The sequence below is a fragment of the Colius striatus genome, chromosome 22 (genome assembly GCF_028858725.1).
Source record: "Colius striatus isolate bColStr4 chromosome 22, bColStr4.1.hap1, whole genome shotgun sequence".
In the NCBI taxonomy this organism is placed as follows: domain Eukaryota; kingdom Metazoa; phylum Chordata; class Aves; order Coliiformes; family Coliidae; genus Colius; species Colius striatus.
Window position 1 is genome coordinate 3,609,328 of NC_084780.1, and position 19,045 is coordinate 3,628,372.

General features: G+C 46.4%; 2 protein-coding genes across 11 annotated transcripts; one reads left to right on the top strand and one right to left on the bottom strand.

Annotated features, from left to right (window-relative positions):
• Positions 1 to 1,097: 1,097 nt before the first annotated feature.
• Positions 1,098 to 4,185, bottom strand: OARD1 (O-acyl-ADP-ribose deacylase 1). 2 transcript variants are annotated; one of them, XM_062013543.1, is made up of 6 exons: positions 3,991 to 4,185; positions 3,627 to 3,694; positions 2,980 to 3,124; positions 2,766 to 2,824; positions 2,101 to 2,213; positions 1,098 to 1,793 (listed from the first exon to the last, which is right to left on the bottom strand). In XM_062013543.1, exons 1-6 carry the CDS (start codon positions 4,064 to 4,066, stop codon positions 1,691 to 1,693), a joined length of 564 nt encoding a protein of 187 aa, XP_061869527.1. In that variant the 5' UTR covers positions 4,067 to 4,185; the 3' UTR covers positions 1,098 to 1,690. The 2 variants fall into 2 exon arrangements, with proteins under 2 accessions (XP_061869527.1, XP_061869528.1); XM_062013544.1 differs by lacking the exon at positions 3,991 to 4,185 and adding an exon at positions 3,858 to 3,961.
• A 163-nt stretch (positions 4,186 to 4,348) lies between these two features.
• NFYA (nuclear transcription factor Y subunit alpha) lies at positions 4,349 to 18,714 on the top strand. 9 transcript variants are annotated; one of them, XM_062013463.1, is made up of 10 exons: positions 4,349 to 4,517; positions 8,635 to 8,756; positions 10,459 to 10,545; positions 12,825 to 12,971; positions 14,240 to 14,371; positions 15,026 to 15,131; positions 15,648 to 15,796; positions 17,290 to 17,463; positions 17,800 to 17,901; positions 18,625 to 18,714. In XM_062013463.1, the coding sequence occupies exons 2-10, from the start codon at positions 8,682 to 8,684 to the stop codon at positions 18,676 to 18,678; spliced, it is 1,026 nt and encodes a 341-aa protein (XP_061869447.1). In that variant the 5' UTR covers positions 4,349 to 4,517; positions 8,635 to 8,681; the 3' UTR covers positions 18,679 to 18,714. The 9 variants fall into 9 exon arrangements, with proteins under 9 accessions (XP_061869447.1, XP_061869444.1, XP_061869446.1 ...); XM_062013460.1 differs by having other exon boundaries at positions 4,350 to 4,517; positions 15,630 to 15,796; XM_062013462.1 differs by having other exon boundaries at positions 4,350 to 4,517; positions 10,459 to 10,542; positions 15,630 to 15,796.
• The last annotated feature ends 331 nt before the right edge of the window (positions 18,715 to 19,045 follow it).

Below are 19,045 nucleotides of genomic sequence, written 5' to 3' on the forward strand. Positions count from 1 at the left end.
AAAACAAGCAGCAATGAGAACTCCTTTGTGGACCCATATATATCATGTCTTTGCCACTACATTTTAAGACAACCCCCAAATATGAGTCTTGCATCTGGGAAAAAATCACCCCATGGACCAGCACAGGCTGGGGAATGAACTAAGAAAGTAGTGTAGGGGAAAGGGAGCTGGGGGTGCTGGTGGGCAGCAGGATGAGCCTGAGCCAGCAACGTGCCCTCGTGGCCAAGAGGCCAATGGCAGCCTGGGCTGGGGCAGAAGGGCTGTGGGCAGCAGGTCAGAGAGGTTCTGCTGCCCCTCTGCTCTGCCCTGTGAGACCACAGCTGGGATGTTGTGTCCAGCTCTGGGCCCCTCAGTTGCAGGAGGACAGGGAGCTGTTGCAGAGAGCTCAGCACAGGGACACAGAGATGCTGGAGGGAGTGGAGCATCTGCCTTGTGCTGAAAGGCTGAGGGAGCTGGGGCTCTGCAGCTTGGAGGAGCCTGAGGGGTGAGCTCAGTCATGTTACAAACCCATCAAGGGTGGGTGTGAGGAGGCTGGAGCCAGGCTGTGCTCAGGGATGGCCAATGACAGGACAAGGGGCAACGGGCACAAGCTGCAACAGAAGAGGTTCCAGAGACACAGCAGGAGGAATTTGTTCCCTGCTGAGGTGAGGGAGCACTGGCAGGGGCTGCCCAGAGGGGCTGTGGAGGCTCCTTCTCTGGAGACATCCCAAACCCAGCTGGATGAGTCCCTGTGTGCCCTGCTCTGGGTGGTGCTGCTGTGGCAGGGGGGTTGCACTGGATGAGCTTTGCAGGTCCCTTCCAGCCCTTGAGATTCTGTGACACCACACACCAACCTACACTCAACAGCTAAATTACAAATGCAGTAAAAAACAAAAGATGAAAAACAAACCCTCAACTCCATACTGTGACTTTTTGCAGCACATCAGTCACTCCCACATGCAGATTCTCAGAAGACCATACCCATGACACAGTATAAAACACACCCACGAGCTCTCTTCACACTCCTCCAGCATCTCCCTCCAACCCCAGCTTCCCTCTCGAGTACAGCCACAACACATACAGGCAGGTCTGTTTTTCAAAAGGACCATGCTCTGATCTGATAGCAGAGTACTGAACAGCTATTTATTTCATGTTGACAGCAGGATTCTCAGTGAGTACAATCTCATAACAAATTAAATCTACTCGTTGTCAGAAGGCAGAAATTAAATCTTCAGTCCTGTAACCACCAGAGTAAGTGATCTGTATGCCAGGTAGCAACACTGCAAAACTTCTAACAAACCAAAAAGTGACAGGGCTGCAACAGCTCATCGTTGTCAACCATTAACTACAGAGCAACAAATACCTGAGCAACAGAGAGCTCCAGTTTCACTCTGCACAGGCACCGCCAGCTTCAAGCGGTGCTCGTGGAGGACCAGTGACACCTGGTGGCTTCCTGGGGCAGACTGGGAATCCTCGAGGGCCACCACGACACCTCTGCCTTCTTCACAGGCTTCTTGGGCACTGCATCCTCAATTAGCTACTCTGGAGCTTATTTTTGGGGGTTCTTGTTAAAAGACACTGCCACTGACAACACAGGGGTGAGCTACGCCCTGATAAAGAATGTGCTCAGGATGCAGTTTCCTCCCTGAACAGCCAGCACGATTCCCATCCCAAAAGCAAGGGAAAAGGGGGTCTCTTTCAACTCTCTTGCTCACAGAGTATAAACTGTGATCTTTATATCAGTGTCTTCAAACACTTCCCCAAGTATTGCTGAAACTTTATTCCAATCCAGGCGGTCAAGTCCACATCCAATCCTGGAAAATAAGACATGGAAACAGCTGTTAACTGCCTCCTTTGCAGCATGCTGTGAACACCTAGCCCTTCAGGCAGCTACAATTTCATGTGACACTAACTCAGCTCACCAATAATCAATGTGAGAAAGCTAAAGCAACCACCATGCCTGTAAGTTTTGCTGTCATCTAAAGGCACTGGGAAATGCCCATTTCATTTGCACCATCACAGAGTTGAACACAAGAGGATACTTGAACTTATTTCACTGCAAACATCCTTCTGTGCACAAAACACCCAAGTGTTTCCATTTGCAGTAAGTAATTCCCTTACCTAGGCATGGAAATGTCTGTAACTCCATTGTTTAGGCAGTGAGCTTTCATGGCTTCTAAGCTCTTTCGCATGCTCTCGTAGGTTGGCTTGTGAGAAACTTTCTTCTTCGTAATCTAAGTACAAATGGAAGAGGTCAGTTGTGCCCTTGGCATGATCACTGCAAACAACTTTCCTCTTTTAAAAACCCCCACATTCCACTACACTCTGAAACTCCACAGGCAGAATTGCTGCTGTGAAGGGAAAAAGAAAGACTTGGTAAAATAACTACACTTCACAGCTTCCAATAGTCCAATTTAGCAGCTGGTTCTGTTTGTTTCCAATTTAAACACTTATCCACAAGGCAGCTTGGCTCCTTCACAACTAGCAGTATTTCAGTAATACCTCTCACACCTATTTGGGGCAACACATTGAAAAGGCCTGCAACTACTAAAGCTATCACAGAATCTGAAGGGTTGGAAGGGACTTGCAAAGCTCATCCAGTGCAACTCCCCTGCCACAGCAGCACCACCCAGAGCAGGGCACACAGGGACTCACCCAGCTAGGTTTGGGATGTCTCCAGAGAAGGAGACTCCACAGCCCCTCTGAGCAGCCCCTGCCAGTGCTGCCTCACCTCACCATCCTGGTGGGTTTAGTTTAGTTACAGAGAAGTGCCTGAGTACTCTTACCAGGTAGTAAATGTATCGGTCATCTCTTTGGAGAACTGCCACCTCCCCAGTCTTCTTTTCTAAAGGGAAAAAACATAAGAAAGTCTTTTTAAAACAGTTCCATTCCACTACAAAATTCCCCCCCTGCAGCCCAAGTATCCTGGAATACTCTTACTGCTGGAAATCAAGGTTATCCCTTCAGCTCCTGCATGTCCAACCCACGTGTATCACTCACGTTGGTCCAACAGCTCTTGTACTCCTCCAAACTTTTTCTTAAACAGAACAGCTATGCCTGCACCCATGCGACAATCCTCGCTGATGCAATGAGCCAGGGAGTCTGTTGGGGGGCAGGAGAAAAGGTCCCCCTTGACACATTTGATCTGAAAAACAGCACAAGCAGAAGGCTGAATAGAAACAAGAGTGCCAACAGAACACTCAAGACAACAGGGAATCTGCCAAGGCTGTAAAGATTGTAAAGTGCAGAGTGTGAGATACAATTCACAAGTAAATGAGTTATGAACCCAATAGAGAGATAAGTATCTTTTTTACAACATCAGTTATCATGTGTCAGTTCAGCAATTACTTTTACAAAATCAATGCTTAAAAAGGGAAATGATGAAATAGTGAGTACAATTAGATTAATGCACACCTTTAGCACACTGTCAGTGTGTCAGTGCTGAACATTACTCAAGCAAGTAACCTCTGTGCTGTTGTATGGTATTTGCATCACTGACAAAAAGCACAAGCAATTCAGCAGTTAGCAGCCACTCTCCCCAGAAAAGCTACATGGCAGAGCCAGCTCCCATGTTATCGTGGGAACAGGAAACTCTCTTTACAGACACACATCACAGGACTAGCCCAGAGAACTCATTTTCTACGCACTCTCTCCTCCTGATCCTTGGAGAAGTAGGTGGCCATGGTAACGTGGGCTATGTTGAAGACTCCTGTGGCTAGAAAGATGAGAGAAAAAGAAAGTTATTACAAAGCCCAAAGTAGGCAATAAGGTATGCCAGGAGGTGCAAGGCTAAGCCTACTCTCTGTGGGGCAGCTCCAATTAGGGCACCCCTTGAAAACAAGAGGCCAGCACCCACAAAGGACTGTGGTGCAAGGTACCTCCCTGCAGCCCCACAGCTGCATGAGGGGCAGAGAGACCCAACCCAGGGTCACCACGCAGCTGATCCCCACAGGCCTTCCGCCGTCCTCCAAGTCACCCCTGCCCCTTCCGAAACCCCTCAGCAGGCCGCACCCGCGCTCCCGGCGTGAAGGGCACTGCGGCTGGGCCAGGTTCGTGCCACACAGATCCTCCCGAGAGCCACAGACATCAGCCACACCAAACCCGGCCTCCGTGCGCGGCCGCCTCAGCGCCTCCCGCCAAGGGCCGCGGGCGTGTGCGGGCGGGCGGCGGCGCCCAGAACATTCCGCGGCCCGCGGCTCGCCGCCGCCATTGCGCACGCGCGCGGCGCCGCGGGAGGGGGCGGGGCCTGTAGGGGGCGGGGCCTGTAGGGGCGGGGCCTCTGGGCGCGCGTGCGCCCCGCGCGTGCGCGGCCGGCTGCTGAGCGGGGGCGCGCGCGGAGGGGCGGGGCTACCGCGCAGAGCCGCCGCCGCCGCCACAGGCCGCCGCGCGCATGCGCCGCCCGCGCCCGCCCCCTCCCTCGCCTTTGTTCGGGGTTGGGCGCCATTTTGCGCGGCGGCTGAGTGGAGGCGCTGATTGGGTTTCGGGGGCCGGTAGCGGAGCCAATCAGCGCGGGACCCGAACCGGGGGAGCGAGGCACGGTGAGTGCGAGCAGCCAATATGGAGCCCCCGAGCGCCGGCCCTAGCGCCGGGATTGGCGGGGCCGAGTGACCAGTCAGGAGGCCGCTCGCAGGGCCGGGGCTTGGCCGGCCGGGCACTGCGGGAGACGAAGGGCCGGGGCCCGGCTCCGCCGCGGCTGGGGGGGGGGGTGGTACCGGGGGGCAGGACGGGGCCGAGGGCACCGGGCCCCGCGACGAGAGGGCCCAGGGCGGGAGCGGGCGGAGCGCACCGGGCGGTGCGGGCGCGGGGCCGAGGGCGGCGGCGGGGAAGGCGCGGGCGCGGCCCGTGCCGCTGAGGGCAGGCAGGCCCGGCCTCTGTCGGCGGGGACAGGCCTTGCCCGTGCGGGGCCGCTGGGACGGGAGCCGGCACGGCCCCGCCCTCGCCAGCCGGGCGGGGGGAGCGGAGCGGAGCGCGGGAGCCTCCCCGCCGGCGCTGCTGACAGATGGGCCGCGGGCGGCACGGGCCGCCCCTCCCCCTCCTCGTCCCCGCCTCGCCCGGGGGAGGTGGGGGGGGGGGGCGCCGAGTGTGCGCCGAGGGCAGGTCGCTGCTCCCCCTTTCTCTTCCCCGGGGCTGCCGGTGCAGGGGATGTGCACGCTGCCCCTCCCGCCGGCTCTGAACGCACCTGCACGCCAAACGGTGCCTGTCACACGCTGCTCCGTTAGCAGCAACAGCCCTTTTTGAGGGGACGAGGGGCTTCGGTGCTGCTTCACTTTCTCCTCAGAGAGCTGCTGGGCATTGCCTCGTCTGCCCAAGCACGGTGCAGCGTGCTCTGCTCGCCGAGAAAGCTGCCATGTCTGAGGCTTTTTGCAACAAAATAAAAACGTCCCTGTGTGAACTCCCTGAATTACATGTTTGGTAAGGAGGTCGGAAACAAAATCTGAGTTCCACATGTTTTATTCTCTCCAATAGTTGGAGGTGACACTGGGTACTCTGTGCTGATGTTTAGTTAAATGCTGTCTTTGGCTTTGTGTGGGTGTTTGTTCCCTGCTGGCGTCCTCAGGGGACAATGATGGTACAGGTAAATTTGACAGGTTCTGCTTTAGAAACCTCTGTCGGTTTAGTAATGTTGCTTGAGGATGCAGCACGTTTAAAACTGATGCTTTCATGCTAGCTCAAGCCCTAGCACAGTTTGTCACGTTAGTTTGTTCTTAGCGTGGCTGCTTGGCTGACAGAGCTGTTGTCAATGTGGCTTCTGTAGCCTCACATATACATGTGTGTGTATATATAGGAATATATGCTGATAGAGCACCAAGTCATTTTCAGAGCAGACCAGGGCCAGTGAGGAGGAGCAGAGAGGTGACATCAGCTGTGGGAGGAGCATGTCACCAGTCTTTAAAATTTAACTTTGAGACCGTTGTGCTGCTGCTCTTGGTTTTTAATGACATAGTCCCTTGGAGGAGCTCAGTCAAGCACGTGTCAAATCTCCTGTTTGTAACTTTAGCTAGCCACAGCTGGTGCAGAGATTTAGGATCACAGTGCTGCTGATATTGCTCTCTATAACTGCCTGAGGAGGGGGTGGGTCTGTTCTCCCTGGTAACAAGCAAGAGAACAAGAGGAAACAGCCTCAAGTGTCACCAGGGGAGATTCAGGCTGGATGTGAGGAGGAATTTCTTTGCTGCCAGGCATTGGAAGGGGCTGCCCACGGAGGTGCTGGACTCCCTGGAGGGGTTTCAGAGCCAGGTGGATGTTGTACTGAGGGCAATGGGCTGGTGGGTGGTAGGGCTGGGACAAAGGCTGGACTCTGGTCTTAAAGGTCTTTTCCAGCCAACACTATCCTATGATTCTATGAATATTTTAAGTATACAACACAGGGACATGATACCAGGCTCTGTGCTGAACCATTCCCAAGTAACACAATGCCTGCTCTTGATTATGGCTTGTGGCATTAAGGAAGGAACTTTTGGCAAATACAGTTCCTGGCATCCTGTGCTTGCTACTGAAATACTTCCCTGAAGAATGAAATTTGGAGCTGGTTTCTGACAGGCCCAAAGGCATTTGGGGCAGAAATTACCTACACAGGTACGAAACTGAAATGAGAAGCTTGGTTAGACAGGAGTATCTTCAGGAAAAATGTTTCTGTTGTCTATCAGGCTGTGAAAAACATCTTGAATGGGCCAAGAATAGAGTTAACATTGCAATACAATGTAGTGCCTTGCAGTGCTGTGACTCAGAGGATCTTTGTGATCGTCAGGGTTACTGTAATAACATCCTTACTGTGAACAAAGGATCTGATAGGGACTGAGAAGGGTCTTGCATTATTGTGTCTGAGTGCATACCCCTGGAATGAGCGTGCTTCTGGCATCCTGGTTAATCATTTGGTTTTGTAGGTAAGAGACATTTGGTTTTAACATGCAAGAAAACCATAAAATGTAAAACCATTGCATGTTTCCTTAGGTCACAATGCTGAGTAAGTTGATGAAAAAATGAAGTGTTCTTAAGATAGATGCAAGACATTGAAGTAGAAGGATATTTTGAAGTTAAAAAGCAGAAGTTTAGGACAAGGGGCAATGGGTACAAGCTACACAGGTTCCAAAGAAACACAGGGAAAAGCTTCTTCCCTGTTGAGGTGAGGGAGCACTGGCAGGGGCTGCCCAGAGGGGCTGTGGAGTCTCCTTCTCTGGAGACATCCCAAATCCAGCTGGATGAGTCCCTGTGTGCCCTGCTCTAGGTGGTGCTGCTGTGGCAGGGGGGCTGCACTGGATGAGCTTTGCAGGTCCCTTCCAGCCCTTGAGATTCTGTGACTCTGTGGAGTCTAAGAGATGTCATTACAGTAGTAACCACAGCAACAGTTACAGTTAGTTAAAGTAGTGAATACATTTTGTGTGTGTTTCTTGGAAGACTAAAGGGGCCTGGTTTTCTGTGGCTTTAGACCTCAAAGATTCAGGTTATAGAGTGCTTTTCCACTAATGTAACAGGTACTTGTTCAGTCATAGCATAAATCAAATACCTCATTAAAAGTAAGGATTCTTTCCTTGGTGATCAACTGAGAAGAGAAGAAATAGGAGGGAGAAGGAGGTAATGGAACTAAGTATTTTGTTTCAACAGTGTGTTGTTCATATGTGTAGGCAGGAGTCCAAGAAATGAAAGGCAGGAAAAGGATGGGAGCAGTGAGAAGTCTGCTGGCTATTTTCAAAACAGATGATAGTAGGAAGAGAAGACAGATATGAGGAGGGAGTGCTGCATAGTTGGGGGAGGAGAGATAGTTTCACTTAGCTCTGTTAAATTCTTGAAATGTGGTTTGGTTTTGCAGGGTTTTTAGTGGTAACACCCCTCTGCTCCACCAATATGCAGTGTAGGCAACTGTCTAGAGCCTGGAATTCATGGACTCAAACAGGTTCATAGCCACTATTTCATTCACTGAAGGTAATGACAGGATTGAGGTGGAGATACTTCTTGCTTCTGAGTCAAATGTTCTTGAAACTACAATTCTAGTTCTGTTAATGAAAGTAAGTCCAATGTGTCCAGTTTTGGGCCCCTCTCTACAAGAAGGGCAGTGAGGTGCTGGAGGGGATCCAGAGGCTGGGCTACCAAGCTGGGAAAGGATTTGGAGCATGTCTCAACTGAGGAAGGGCTGAGGAATCTGGGGCTGTTCAGCCTGGAGAAAAGGAGGCTCAGGGGAGACCTTCTCACTCTCTACAGCTACCTGAAAGGAAACTGGAGCCAGGTGGGAGTTGGTCTGTTCTCACTGGTAACAAGCAATAGAACAAGAGGAAATGACCTCAGATTGCACCAGGGGGGGTTGAGGCTGGATGTGGGGAGGAATCTCTTTGGTGCCAGGGCTGTCAGGCATTGGAAGGGGCTGCCCAGGGAGCTGCTGGAGTCACTGTCCCTGGAGGGGTTTCAGAGCTGGGTGGGTGTTGCATTGTGGGTGATGGGGCTGGGACAGAGGCTGCACTCCATGAGCTTAAAGGTCTCTTCCAGCTGAAAGGATTCTAAGTGTCTAAGGTGACAGTGTGAAAGAGGTAGGTGCTTGATTAAACAGAGATCCTTGCTGTGTGACTCTGATCTCAGTGTCAGCAAATGGTTTGCTTTTCAGCTACTGTAAGATAGTACAAACCTTGGGACAATAATCACGTACTTTTCAACTTGTCTTGCCAGATCCTTAGACTGAAGTGTGCCCTCCACCTCCTGGGGACTGCAGCACCATGGAGCAGTACACAGCAAACAGTAACAGTTCCACAGAGCAGATTGTTGTGCAGGCTGGACAGATTCAGCAGCAGGTATGGGAAATGGGAACGGGTGAGCTGGCCTTGCCAGGGTTGGGTTCTAAGTCTGTTTGTACTTTACAGAGTTTCACAGAAGCAGCAAGATCCTTCATGGTACTATTTGGGTATGTGTTTACCCTGACTTGTGGCACCTGATCAGTGGTCAGTCATCTGATTTGACTTGAAGTCAGAGTAAATATGTCTTATATTTAGTACTGTAGTACTGTATAAAATTAACACAATTTCAGGTATACAGGTTACCACATTGCAGCATAATAGGGTGTTTACAAACTGGTGGTGACATGAGGAAAGTAACAAATCCTCTCTGAAAATGGAGGAAATAAAACATTAGTAGAAACAGTCAGTTGTCCACAAGGAGCAACATGGATTCCCCCTAAACTGAAATAGGTTTTGCTCAAACCTACAGAGGCTTCTCCAGCTCCCTCAAAAGAAGTGTTTATTGAGATCCTCTGCTTTAGAGCTACAGCTGCATCAAAAAGAGCACACAGCAAAACTGCAGCAGAACATGAGGCTTTGGATGAATTCATCCATTCTACAAAGAAGTTTCTAGTTCATGTTACAATGTCCAGATGAGGTTTTTTTAACCTGAGTGGTTTCTTAAGGGCGTACAGATTTTTGTGGCTAAACTTCACCCATTCAGATGGAGCAATGCATTTTCAGATGAGCTGTGCTGTGCATGAATTTTTGTTGCACCTTGTGTTTATTCTAGTTCAAGGCTAGAGGAGTTTCTTAGCTTGTCATGCAAATGAATGAGGCACTGGATTATGTTTTCAGTGACATACACTTTGCTTTGTCATCAGCCTGTGTGAGTGTTTGATAGTGGAGGACCAGCTTCTTCTATTGAATTTAGCTGAAGTTGACTTCAGTAAGAACAAGATTGTACTTGAGGCTAAAAATGAAGTACTAAGAACAGTCAAAAATACCTGCTTTCAGCAAGTAAACAGAAATGTGTTTGGTTTCATTTGTAGGTATAAAGGAGGTGAAAACATAGCTTGGCCTGTGTCATTTTTGATCTGTGCTCTTAAGGCCTGTGTTGCATTTGACATGAAATACTTTTCTAATGTTTTTTTACTAGGCCTGTGCAGTACAGCTTTTAGCAGAGAGATGCCCTTCATCTCCCAAAATGCTAACACAGTTAGCACAGATTATTTTGGGACTCTTAACTAAGGAGGCTAAAGATAGAAAAGGCTTTTAGATTTAACTGCTCTTGCAGCCTCTCAAGATTGTCCTTCAAGGTCAGTGGTTGGGAAGACATAGATGCAGAGCTGGCATAGATGAAGCTTAGGCTGTAGTCATCTGTGCTGCTTTTCTGTGCAGAAAACAATTTATGGCCTTTATTGTAACCAACAAGTCTGACAACAATCTGGAACACCTTCACAGGAGGAAACCTGGGCATTAAAAGGGAACATGAAGCAGAAAGGCAGCAGTCTAAAACAATGAAGTCAAGATTTAAAATGCTGCAAAATATCTCATATTCTTTGTAAGTGATTTTTGGTTGGGGTATTGAAGCCTGTCAGTATCTCATGCAGTGTGGCTGGTATTCCATGCCTAGGGTTGCTGAACAGATTCACATTTCTTATGTTCCAAGAGCAGTCTATATGAATTTTAAATTCACCCTCTTCCAGCCAGGTGTCGTTGTCTCTTGTCAGAGCTGTGCATTTTCCATGTTTCAAGCTATTCCTGTTCCTATTCCCAGCAGCAGGGTGGTGTCACTGCTGTCCAGTTGCAGACTGAGGCCCAGGTGGCATCCGCCTCAGGCCAGCAAGTCCAGACCCTCCAGGTAGTGGTGACCTCTCTAATTGTGTTTGTGAGCACTGCATGACTCTCACCATCGCCACATATCTAATGCTGTGTTTTTTTCAGGGTTTGAAATAGGAACAGGAACATTTGTTCTCTGTGCTTTATGCTAACTGTAGGGATTTCCATGAGGAGCATGGGATTATAGCTTTGCACTGGATCTCAGGTGCATGCCACAAGCCCTGATGCACTCATGAATTCCTGCTGCTGTCATTCTGAAAGTAGATAGTGGTTGAAATGAGATTTAAACAGAAAAAAAATACTGAGGTGAGGAAATAACAGTCAACAGAGAGAACCCAAGGTCTCAGGTAGTTTCAGGGAGATTACATTTCTCATACCCACTATGAGTGGTTCCGTGTCTTCAGGAAACAAGGCAGAGGTGCTGGAGGACTCATGAACTCAAAAAGTGTTTCTGTTTCACCTGTACTTAACAAAGGCACCTGAGGAGAACATCTGCCTCAGATTGAGAGATCCAGTTTCTTATTTACATGTGACCAATAGAGGCAAACCCAGGAGAAGTTTGTATCCCAACAGTAAACACATCACAAATTGGAAGGAAGTGCAAGGTTATTTCAAACTTTGTTACAGTGTGATGTGTTTTCTGTCTTACAAGCTTCATTAGCTCCTGTAGGAGGCTTTTAAAGGAGTCCATAAACCCTGGACAGCCAGAGCAGTTTAGTAGTGCTTTTTTCACTTAGTGTTTTGGTTTGATTTTTAATTCTTCAGAGGAAGAGAGTTCCAAGAGGCTGGAATGGTCCTGCCAGGTGCAAAGTTAAACACAGCATTTCTTATGTTCAAAGTTAAAGTAGGAAAGGCTGGCTGACTTGAGTTGCTTGGGTCACTGTGGCCTCCCAGTCCTTGCTATGTGGCCTCCCTCTGCCCTCCTTTATTTTGGCATTCTCTAATACATTAACAAGAATGCTGGAATGGACCATTTTTCTTCCTGCTTACTGAGTATTGCACTGCTGACTGTGCTTCTCTGTGGCTGCCATGAGCATGCTTATCTCCTCTTCTTACTCTGTTGCAATTCAAAACAAGTACTGCTGATTTTTTGTTAGGGACTTGGATGTGGTAGGTACAAGAGGCACAGAACAGTGTCATGAGGGTATGAGGTGACCTATGAAGTCCCAATATTCTGTGTAGGACATTGATCACTGAGGTACAGCCTTAGTTGTTTCTGTGGATGTCTTAGCATATAATTCACTAAGGTATTTTAACCATGCAAAGTGAAGGGGTTTGTAGGTAGTTCAGTATGTGCTGAAAAGCCTGCCCTGATGTTTAGGCTGGTATTCTACAGCAGCTGAAGAGTGAGCCCTTGCTATTGCATGCCCTTCAAACTCACAAGCAGCAAACCCAACAATCCAGTGCCTTTTTACCATGTTGTGTTGCTTTTGTTTCTATGGAAGTCCAAGTGTGGTAGAGAGTCATTTCCTAGTTCATAAGACTCATTTTACATTAAGCTGTGGAGGTACAATATTTCCAAAGCTATATTTTGAGGAGTTTGAGGTTAGCAGATGAAGCTGTTTAAACAGAGAGATTTTCCCCTTGCTTTTCATTTCTTGTCCTTTTTCCCAGTGATGTATGTGATCCAAGAGTCCAGAGACTCATATTCTGAATTTATAAATCCACTGTAAGCCTTGCTGGGCCAAGAAGTGTCTGCTGCTCATTTTCTTTCATTCTTTCTTCCTGAACTACATTATGTGTTGTCACATTTCTAATTTCACTTAAAACCCATGAAAAGGTTCTTTAAGAACATCACATGCTATTTATCAGTCGGGAAATGGAAATGTTGTAAGCATGTAATTGAAGGGAGTTGAAGCTACTTCAGATTCTTTCTGTTAGAATAACTTATTTAGAGATTTTTCTCATTAGGAGCCCCAGTTAAAGATCAGTAGTAGTGAAGTGGATAATGAAGTTTCCTGTATTGCTCTTTGCTCTTGGGCCGTGCATGAAGATAGTTATTGTGTCTGGAAAATTTAGCCATGCTTTTCATGCTTTATTGCAATTAGACTTGGGAGTTTTGGTTAGACTGCAACAGAAAAAGGTAATTTATTAAATCCAGTAGCAGATCATGGAAACAGTTTCAGAAACTAAAGATATTTGATGCTGGCTATGAACTCAGCTTAGTGACTGTAGCTCAGGTTTCTCTGGTCACCGCATTAAAATAGGTAAGCATTTTGCCTCATGTGGTAGCCACTGCAGTTCCTGGCTTCATGTCACCAGACTTTTTCATTGTCCTGTTTGTTTTTTACTCCTGTTTCCTAGGTCCAGGGTCAACCACTAATGGTGCAAGTAAGCGGAGGTCAGCTGATCACATCAACTGGCCAGCCCATCATGGTGCAGGCTGTGCCTGGCGGTCAGGGCCAGACAATCATGCAAGTCCCAGTTTCTGGAACACAAGGACTGCAGCAGGTGAGATAACCCTAATTTTATATTAAGATAAATTACAGAGAATGAACTGAGATGCTCTCACTTTGTGAGAGAGTACATTTGCCTCAGCACTCTTAAAATAAACTGGGCAAAGACGATTGTTCTTCAGCTCTGGATCTGGCAGCGAGCTGTGTGCTAAGAATGCAGTGACAGTTCTGTGTGTGTTTGATTTTAGTATTTTAAGGGATGGTGCTAAACCTTTTAAATCAAGTCCATTAAAATACAGCTGGAGTTGGTTAAGGGTTTTTTTGTTTGTTATATTTTTACTGCCCATTGCAATATAGTTGCTGATCTGATACCTGGCTCAGAAGGAGGATTTTTGTGGTTTTTTTAGGGAAGCTTCTTGAAAATAGCTCTTGTGCTTGAGCTCATCTAATAGTTGATGCCTGGGAGGTGAATTTAAACATTTCCATTGCACAGCAGGTAATGCTGTAGAAGGGATAGAAGATGGATAGAAGCAATTATTTGGAAATGATTGTCTAAAAGACAGTTTTTAAATTCCAACAGGTGCTTGAAGTGTGTCCCTCAAAAGCAAAAGGAAGAACTGTAACAGTGGCAAAATGAAAGTGTTGTTGTGATTTGAGAATGGGATTCAGGAATTGAGTTCAGCACAGCCCAGGAAGGCAAATGATGTTTTGAGAGGTTTATATTTAGTGTTTATTTAACATTTCTTTTGTTGAAAACCAATACCTTTGGTGTTAGGTTCTTTACAGTCTGATTGTTGGAGGAAAATCCATAACTGGGGTTTTATGCAGCAACTTCATATGATATTCCAGTTCCTCTTTTGTAATCTGAGAAATGTTGCACATAGGTGGAAGGAATTCTCTGCAGAGCTGAAGTGTTTGTTATCTATCCAGGAGTGCTTCTGTCTGCTGGATTATTAACACTCCACAGATACCTTAAATTTTAGTCTTCTTTTCTTCTTTCACCTGAGCATTATTATTCCCAGTTTTATGTGACTTAATTTCTTCTTTTGGACCGTTTTATTGTGCATGCAGTGGAGAACTGCCAGGACATAATGACACTATCATGTTACGTTTTCTCTATTCTTGTGTGGTTGTGACTGATCTGTCACAGAGAGGGGAAAAAAAGTAAAACTCTCCATTTTAAAATGGAAAAAGAGAAGAATCTGTACTTTCTTTTTCTTTGCAACAGTAAATCATCCTCAGAGATGATTTGGTAATGCTGAGGCCAAGGAGGGAGAAATAAGAGGCATAGTTAATGTTCCTTTCTGACTCTTTCTTCCACAGATTCAGTTGGTCCAGCCAGGTCAGATTCAGATTCAAGGTGGGCAGGCTGTGCAGGTACAGGGGCAGCAGGGCCAGACCCAGCAGATCATTATACAGCAGCCACAGACTGCAGTTACTGCTGGCCAGACACAGGTAACTGCACCAGCATGAAAGGGTTTTCTTGAGAGAAATAGGAAGAGAAACTTGACGAATGACTTAAAGTGTGGTTAAGGTGTAAAACAAAAAGGAACCAAAACAACAAAAAAAGCAGGAATTGTTAACATTGAGGAGAACTTGAGAATGAATTTCATATTTTTGTAGTGTTTTCATACATAACTTTGGGGCAGAAGACATAGACTGCATGTTCTTATCCATTGTGTTTCTGTATTTGATTGGTTCATTGGTTGTTTTTGTCTCGTTGTTGAAAATAGAAAACATGAAGCATTGCTAATTCCATACTTGTGCCATTTGCTGAAGTAGTTCAGTCATAGCTGGGTTTTCTGCTGATTCTTTTGATTAGGACCAAAATAAAATTTCTGAGCAGAATGTTCTTCCTTGAACACATTCACAGTGAGACAGGAAACCTAGAACTTGTTTCTTTCACTATTAAATACTACCCTGTTAGAAAAAGGACTTTTATGTACCCACAGTTCGATTGGTTTGTACTTCATCCTATTTCTTGATGCTGGTAATAAAGCAAAAGAAATAGATGCCTGAAACACCTTAAGCACCATGTGTTAATTCAGCAGTTGTAACATTTGAAAAATAAGCCATTTGTTAAGTTATTGTCTTCTTTGTTTTGTTTAGACCCAGCAACAAATAGCAGTTCAAGGACAGCAGGTAGCACAAGCAGCTGAAGGCCAGACCATAGTCTATCAGCCAGTTAATGCTGATGGAACCATCCTCCAACAAGGTATGAGCTTTGGTGGGAAGGATCAGGACTTCTGGTTATCACTCTCTGATCCATTTTTATTGCCTTGAAAACATTTGAGTTGCAGTGCCAGTAGTAGCACTGTGAGTGCTGCAATGCAAATTGTTGGCATGCTGAATGGAAGAAGAGATGTTTATGGTATTATATAGGAATTCAGTCTGTGGTTCTTTACCTAGAATAAAAATGGCTCATTTCTTTGGCAAAAGCTCTTAGAATACAAATGCCTAAGTTTGTTTTTAGACCTTAGAGTATGTGTTTTCTTATCTGACACTGGGATAGATACAAATGCACAAACCAGGGAGTGTGGGGACCAGGTGATGGAATTTGGGAAAGGGCTGTAAGTTATTAACTGAATCTTTTTGCATGTTATGGAAGGATGAATGAGTAAAAAACCAGAAGTGGGACTAATGGTGTTCCCTTCTTTTTGTGTGCGTGTTTTTGTTTCTGTTTTCTTTTCTTTTGTGTTTTATTTTCTTAAAGTTACAGTCCCTGTTACAGGCATGATCACCATCCCAGCAGCCAGCCTGGCTGGAGCACAAATTGTCCAAACAGGAGCCAACACCAATACAACCAGTAGTGGACAAGGGACTGTCACAGTGACGCTGCCAGTTGCTGGAAATGTTGTCAATTCAGGTGGAATGGTTATGGTGTGTATTTAACTTTCCTATGATAGTTTTTAAAGGTTGAGGTTTAGAATGTCTGTACACAAACTGTTGTCTGAAATTCATGTCATTGGAGTATGGTCAGTTGTCTCAGTAGCTACCATTAGTTTCAAGTTTTAAACAATCCTAGTTTTTAGCTTTAATGGCCTGTGTCCTCTTCTGACCTGTGTATTTGTGGGAGATGAGCTGTTAGCTGATAAGCAGAGGTTTACAATCATACAATCACAGAACAGTAGGGGTTGGAAGGGATCTTTAGAGATAATCTAGTCCAACCCCTCTGCCAAAGCAGCTCTACCTAGATCAGGTCATGCAGGAATGTGTCCAGGTGGGTTTGGAAACCTCCTGAGAAGGAGCCTCCACACCTTCCCTGGGCAGCCTGGGCCAGGGCTCCCTCATCTCAACACCAAAGGAGTTTCTTCCAGCTTCTTTCCATTACCCCTTGTCCTGGCACTACATACAATAGACAAAAGTGCTGCCCCATCCTCCTGACACCCACCCTGTAAGTACTTGTGAGTGTTGATGAGAGCTCCCCTCAGCCTTCTCTTCTCCAGGCTGAACAGCCCCAGGTCCCACAGCCTTTCCTCACAAGGAAGATGCTCCATCCCCAGCATCTTGGTGGCCCTGCACTGGCCTCTCTCCAGCAGTTCCCTGTCCCTCTGCAGCTGGGGAGCCCAGAGCTGGCCCCAGGACTCCAGATGAGGCCTCAGCAGCTATGGCAGAGCAGAGGGGGAGCAGAACCTCCCTGGCCCTGTGCCCACACTCTCTTGCTGCCCCCAGGCTGCCATTGGCCTTGCCCACGAGGCCACGTTGCTGCTCATGGACAGTTTATTCTCAGCCAGCAGTGCCAGGTCTCTCTCCTGCAGCTGATCTCCAGCAGGTCACCCCCAGCCTGTGCTGGTTCAGGGGGTTGTTCCTCCCCAGCTGCAGGACTCTGCCCTTGCCCTTGTTGAATCTCATGAGGTTCCTCTCTCCTCAACTTAGAGATTTAAAGAGACTGACTTAGCTATTGATTTTCTTGATGATCCCTTATTTGTTTCTGTGATTCATAAGAGGGTTTTTTTCAGCCAATTCTTACTTCTTTGTAGTTTGAGGCCTTTTATCTTGAGTTCTATTGTTTGTCTCCACTAGATGTCAGCAGTTCTACAAGTAATAGTTGCTTAAGAAACACTGAAATTATCATATAAATTAAATAAGTGATAACTAAGAAAAGAAAGGGAAGCAATGGGCTGTCCTGTGTGCTTAATGGCACAAGAAGCAGTAACATAGAACTGTGTATTGTATTACAGCTTTACCATTATCAGGAAAAAAGCCAAGCACAAGTGAGAAGTAAATGATTTGTTTAAATTTGTTCTGCTGTGTGAGAACAACTTTATTCTGAGTAGGTGCATTTTCTAAACAAAACCCAAACATTTTGCATTTTAACTTTTAATTGCATTCAGTTTGTGTTTTGAGCTACAAACCCCATGTTCTCTGTACAGATGGTACCTGGAGCTGGATCAGTACCAGCTATCCAGAGAATACCTTTGCCTGGAGCAGAAATGCTGGAAGAAGAGCCGCTCTATGTAAATGCCAAGCAGTATCACCGGATCCTTAAGAGGAGACAGGCACGTGCCAAGCTTGAAGCAGAAGGAAAAATCCCCAAAGAAAGAAGGGTGAGAATATAACTCAGATCTAATAGAGGGTGGCTGTATGAGAAAAACCATCTCTGGTGGAAAATTGAGGGTTAGCATCTTGAAATGTTCCTTATTTTTGTTGTTGCTGTTGATAAGCTACACAGGAGTAATTTTGTTTGGAGTCCCTTGGTGTCAGTCCTGCTTCCTCTGCACGTGTGTGGAGCTGTGTTGCAAATGGGCAGTTACTGTAAACACTTTTATCTTTGAGGAAGGATGGGGACTGGGTAGACTTTTCTAGCAGTCAGAAATTTCCCCTACTGAAAGAAACTATAAATAGTAGGCTGGTGTCTCATTACCTCTTTCATATTGTTGCAGAAATACTTGCATGAATCTCGGCATCGTCATGCCATGGCCAGGAAGAGGGGAGAAGGTGGACGTTTCTTCTCACCAAAGGAAAAGGACAGCCCTCACATGCAGGTAAGTAGAATTTTGTCTGTTGCTTTGGACAACTGCCACTTTCAGCTCTTCACAATACACTTTAGAGGTGTCTTGGTACTGTTCTGTTATTTTTTTGGACTAGGCTGATGACTGTTGTCCCTCTGTGCCTTGGAATTTATGTGTCAGGCATTGTGAAGAAACACTTCTTGTAGAGAGCAAGTGTCTGTTTGCCTTGAGTAATTAAACTGTAATAATAGAGATAGCAGTGTGTTCCCTTTGTTTTACAAACAGAGAATGCTTGTATTTGTTTTTCCTTAGAAATACAGTCTTTGCAGCCTTTCTGGTTGCATACCAGAAGTACTTTTTTAGGACGTGAACTAATGTGAACATCTGCTTCTTGATTGAGCTGCAGGTTGATTTACATAAAAAGTGCAAGAAGGGAAGGGACACAACAGAGTAGAATTAGCAAATTCTGTTGTTGATTAGTGCTTTAAAGTAATCCTGTGGCTTTAGCAGAAGAATGTTTGTTATTCTGAAGTAGAATCCTTCCCAAATATTAGACCAGAAAAAGAACGTTACTGGGAGCTATTGAGATTTATGTACCCCATTCTGTTACACTGGCCTGTAAAAGAGGAAAATCTGGCATGTTAGAGATGAAGGGAGGGGGCAGGAGTATCTCCTCTTGATAGTTGTGCAGGATTCTGCCTGCTCTTCATGGAAAAATGCTGAAGTAACCAAATGACATGTGTTTTGTATCTGTAGGATCCAACTCAGGCCAACGAAGAAGCAATGACACAGATGATCAGAGTCTCCTAACCACTTCTTAGAGAAAAAATAAATAACTGAATAGAATCTTGTCCCTTCTGCCAGTCTGTCCTGGTCCTGCCTTTCCAGTGTATCAAGTGAGTCTTTCAATGGAACAACCGCCATATCACAGCCTCTCCTTTTCTACAGAACAAGCGCCACGTTTTCAATATGTGGTTGAGATTTTAACTGCAGTTGACTCAACAAATAGAAACTTTACTGACTTTCTTGGTATACTTTTCTGATCCTGCACAGGGACCTCAGAGTCTGACTGCTCACGCCTGGCTTTGTTTTCTTCTTTTACACATCTCTTGCATTAAGATTTTCTGTGGGTGAGAGCGTGCCACTCAGTCATCAGCAATAGTTCTGGCTTGCTGAA

What these genes read in the sequence shown, in the direction of transcription:
- OARD1 (XM_062013543.1), bottom strand. Translation starts at nt 4,066, where the DNA reads ATGTCTGTGGCTCTCGGGAGGATCTGTGTGGCACGAACCTGGCCCAGC. An exon ending in CCTTCACGCCGGGAGCGCGG is followed by an intron (nt 3,695 to 3,990) that starts GTGCGGCCTGCT and finishes TCATCTTTCTAG; the next exon opens with CCACAGGAGTCTTCAACATA. An exon ending in ACAGACATTTCCATGCCTAG is followed by an intron (nt 1,794 to 2,100) that starts GTAAGGGAATTA and finishes CTTATTTTCCAG; the next exon opens with GATTGGATGTGGACTTGACC.
- NFYA (XM_062013460.1), top strand. Translation starts at nt 8,682, where the DNA reads ATGGAGCAGTACACAGCAAACAGTAACAGTTCCACAGAGCAGATTGTT. An exon ending in GAACACAAGGACTGCAGCAG is followed by an intron (nt 12,972 to 14,239) that starts GTGAGATAACCC and finishes TTTCTTCCACAG; the next exon opens with ATTCAGTTGGTCCAGCCAGG. An exon ending in ATTCAGGTGGAATGGTTATG is followed by an intron (nt 15,797 to 17,289) that starts GTGTGTATTTAA and finishes TTCTCTGTACAG; the next exon opens with ATGGTACCTGGAGCTGGATC.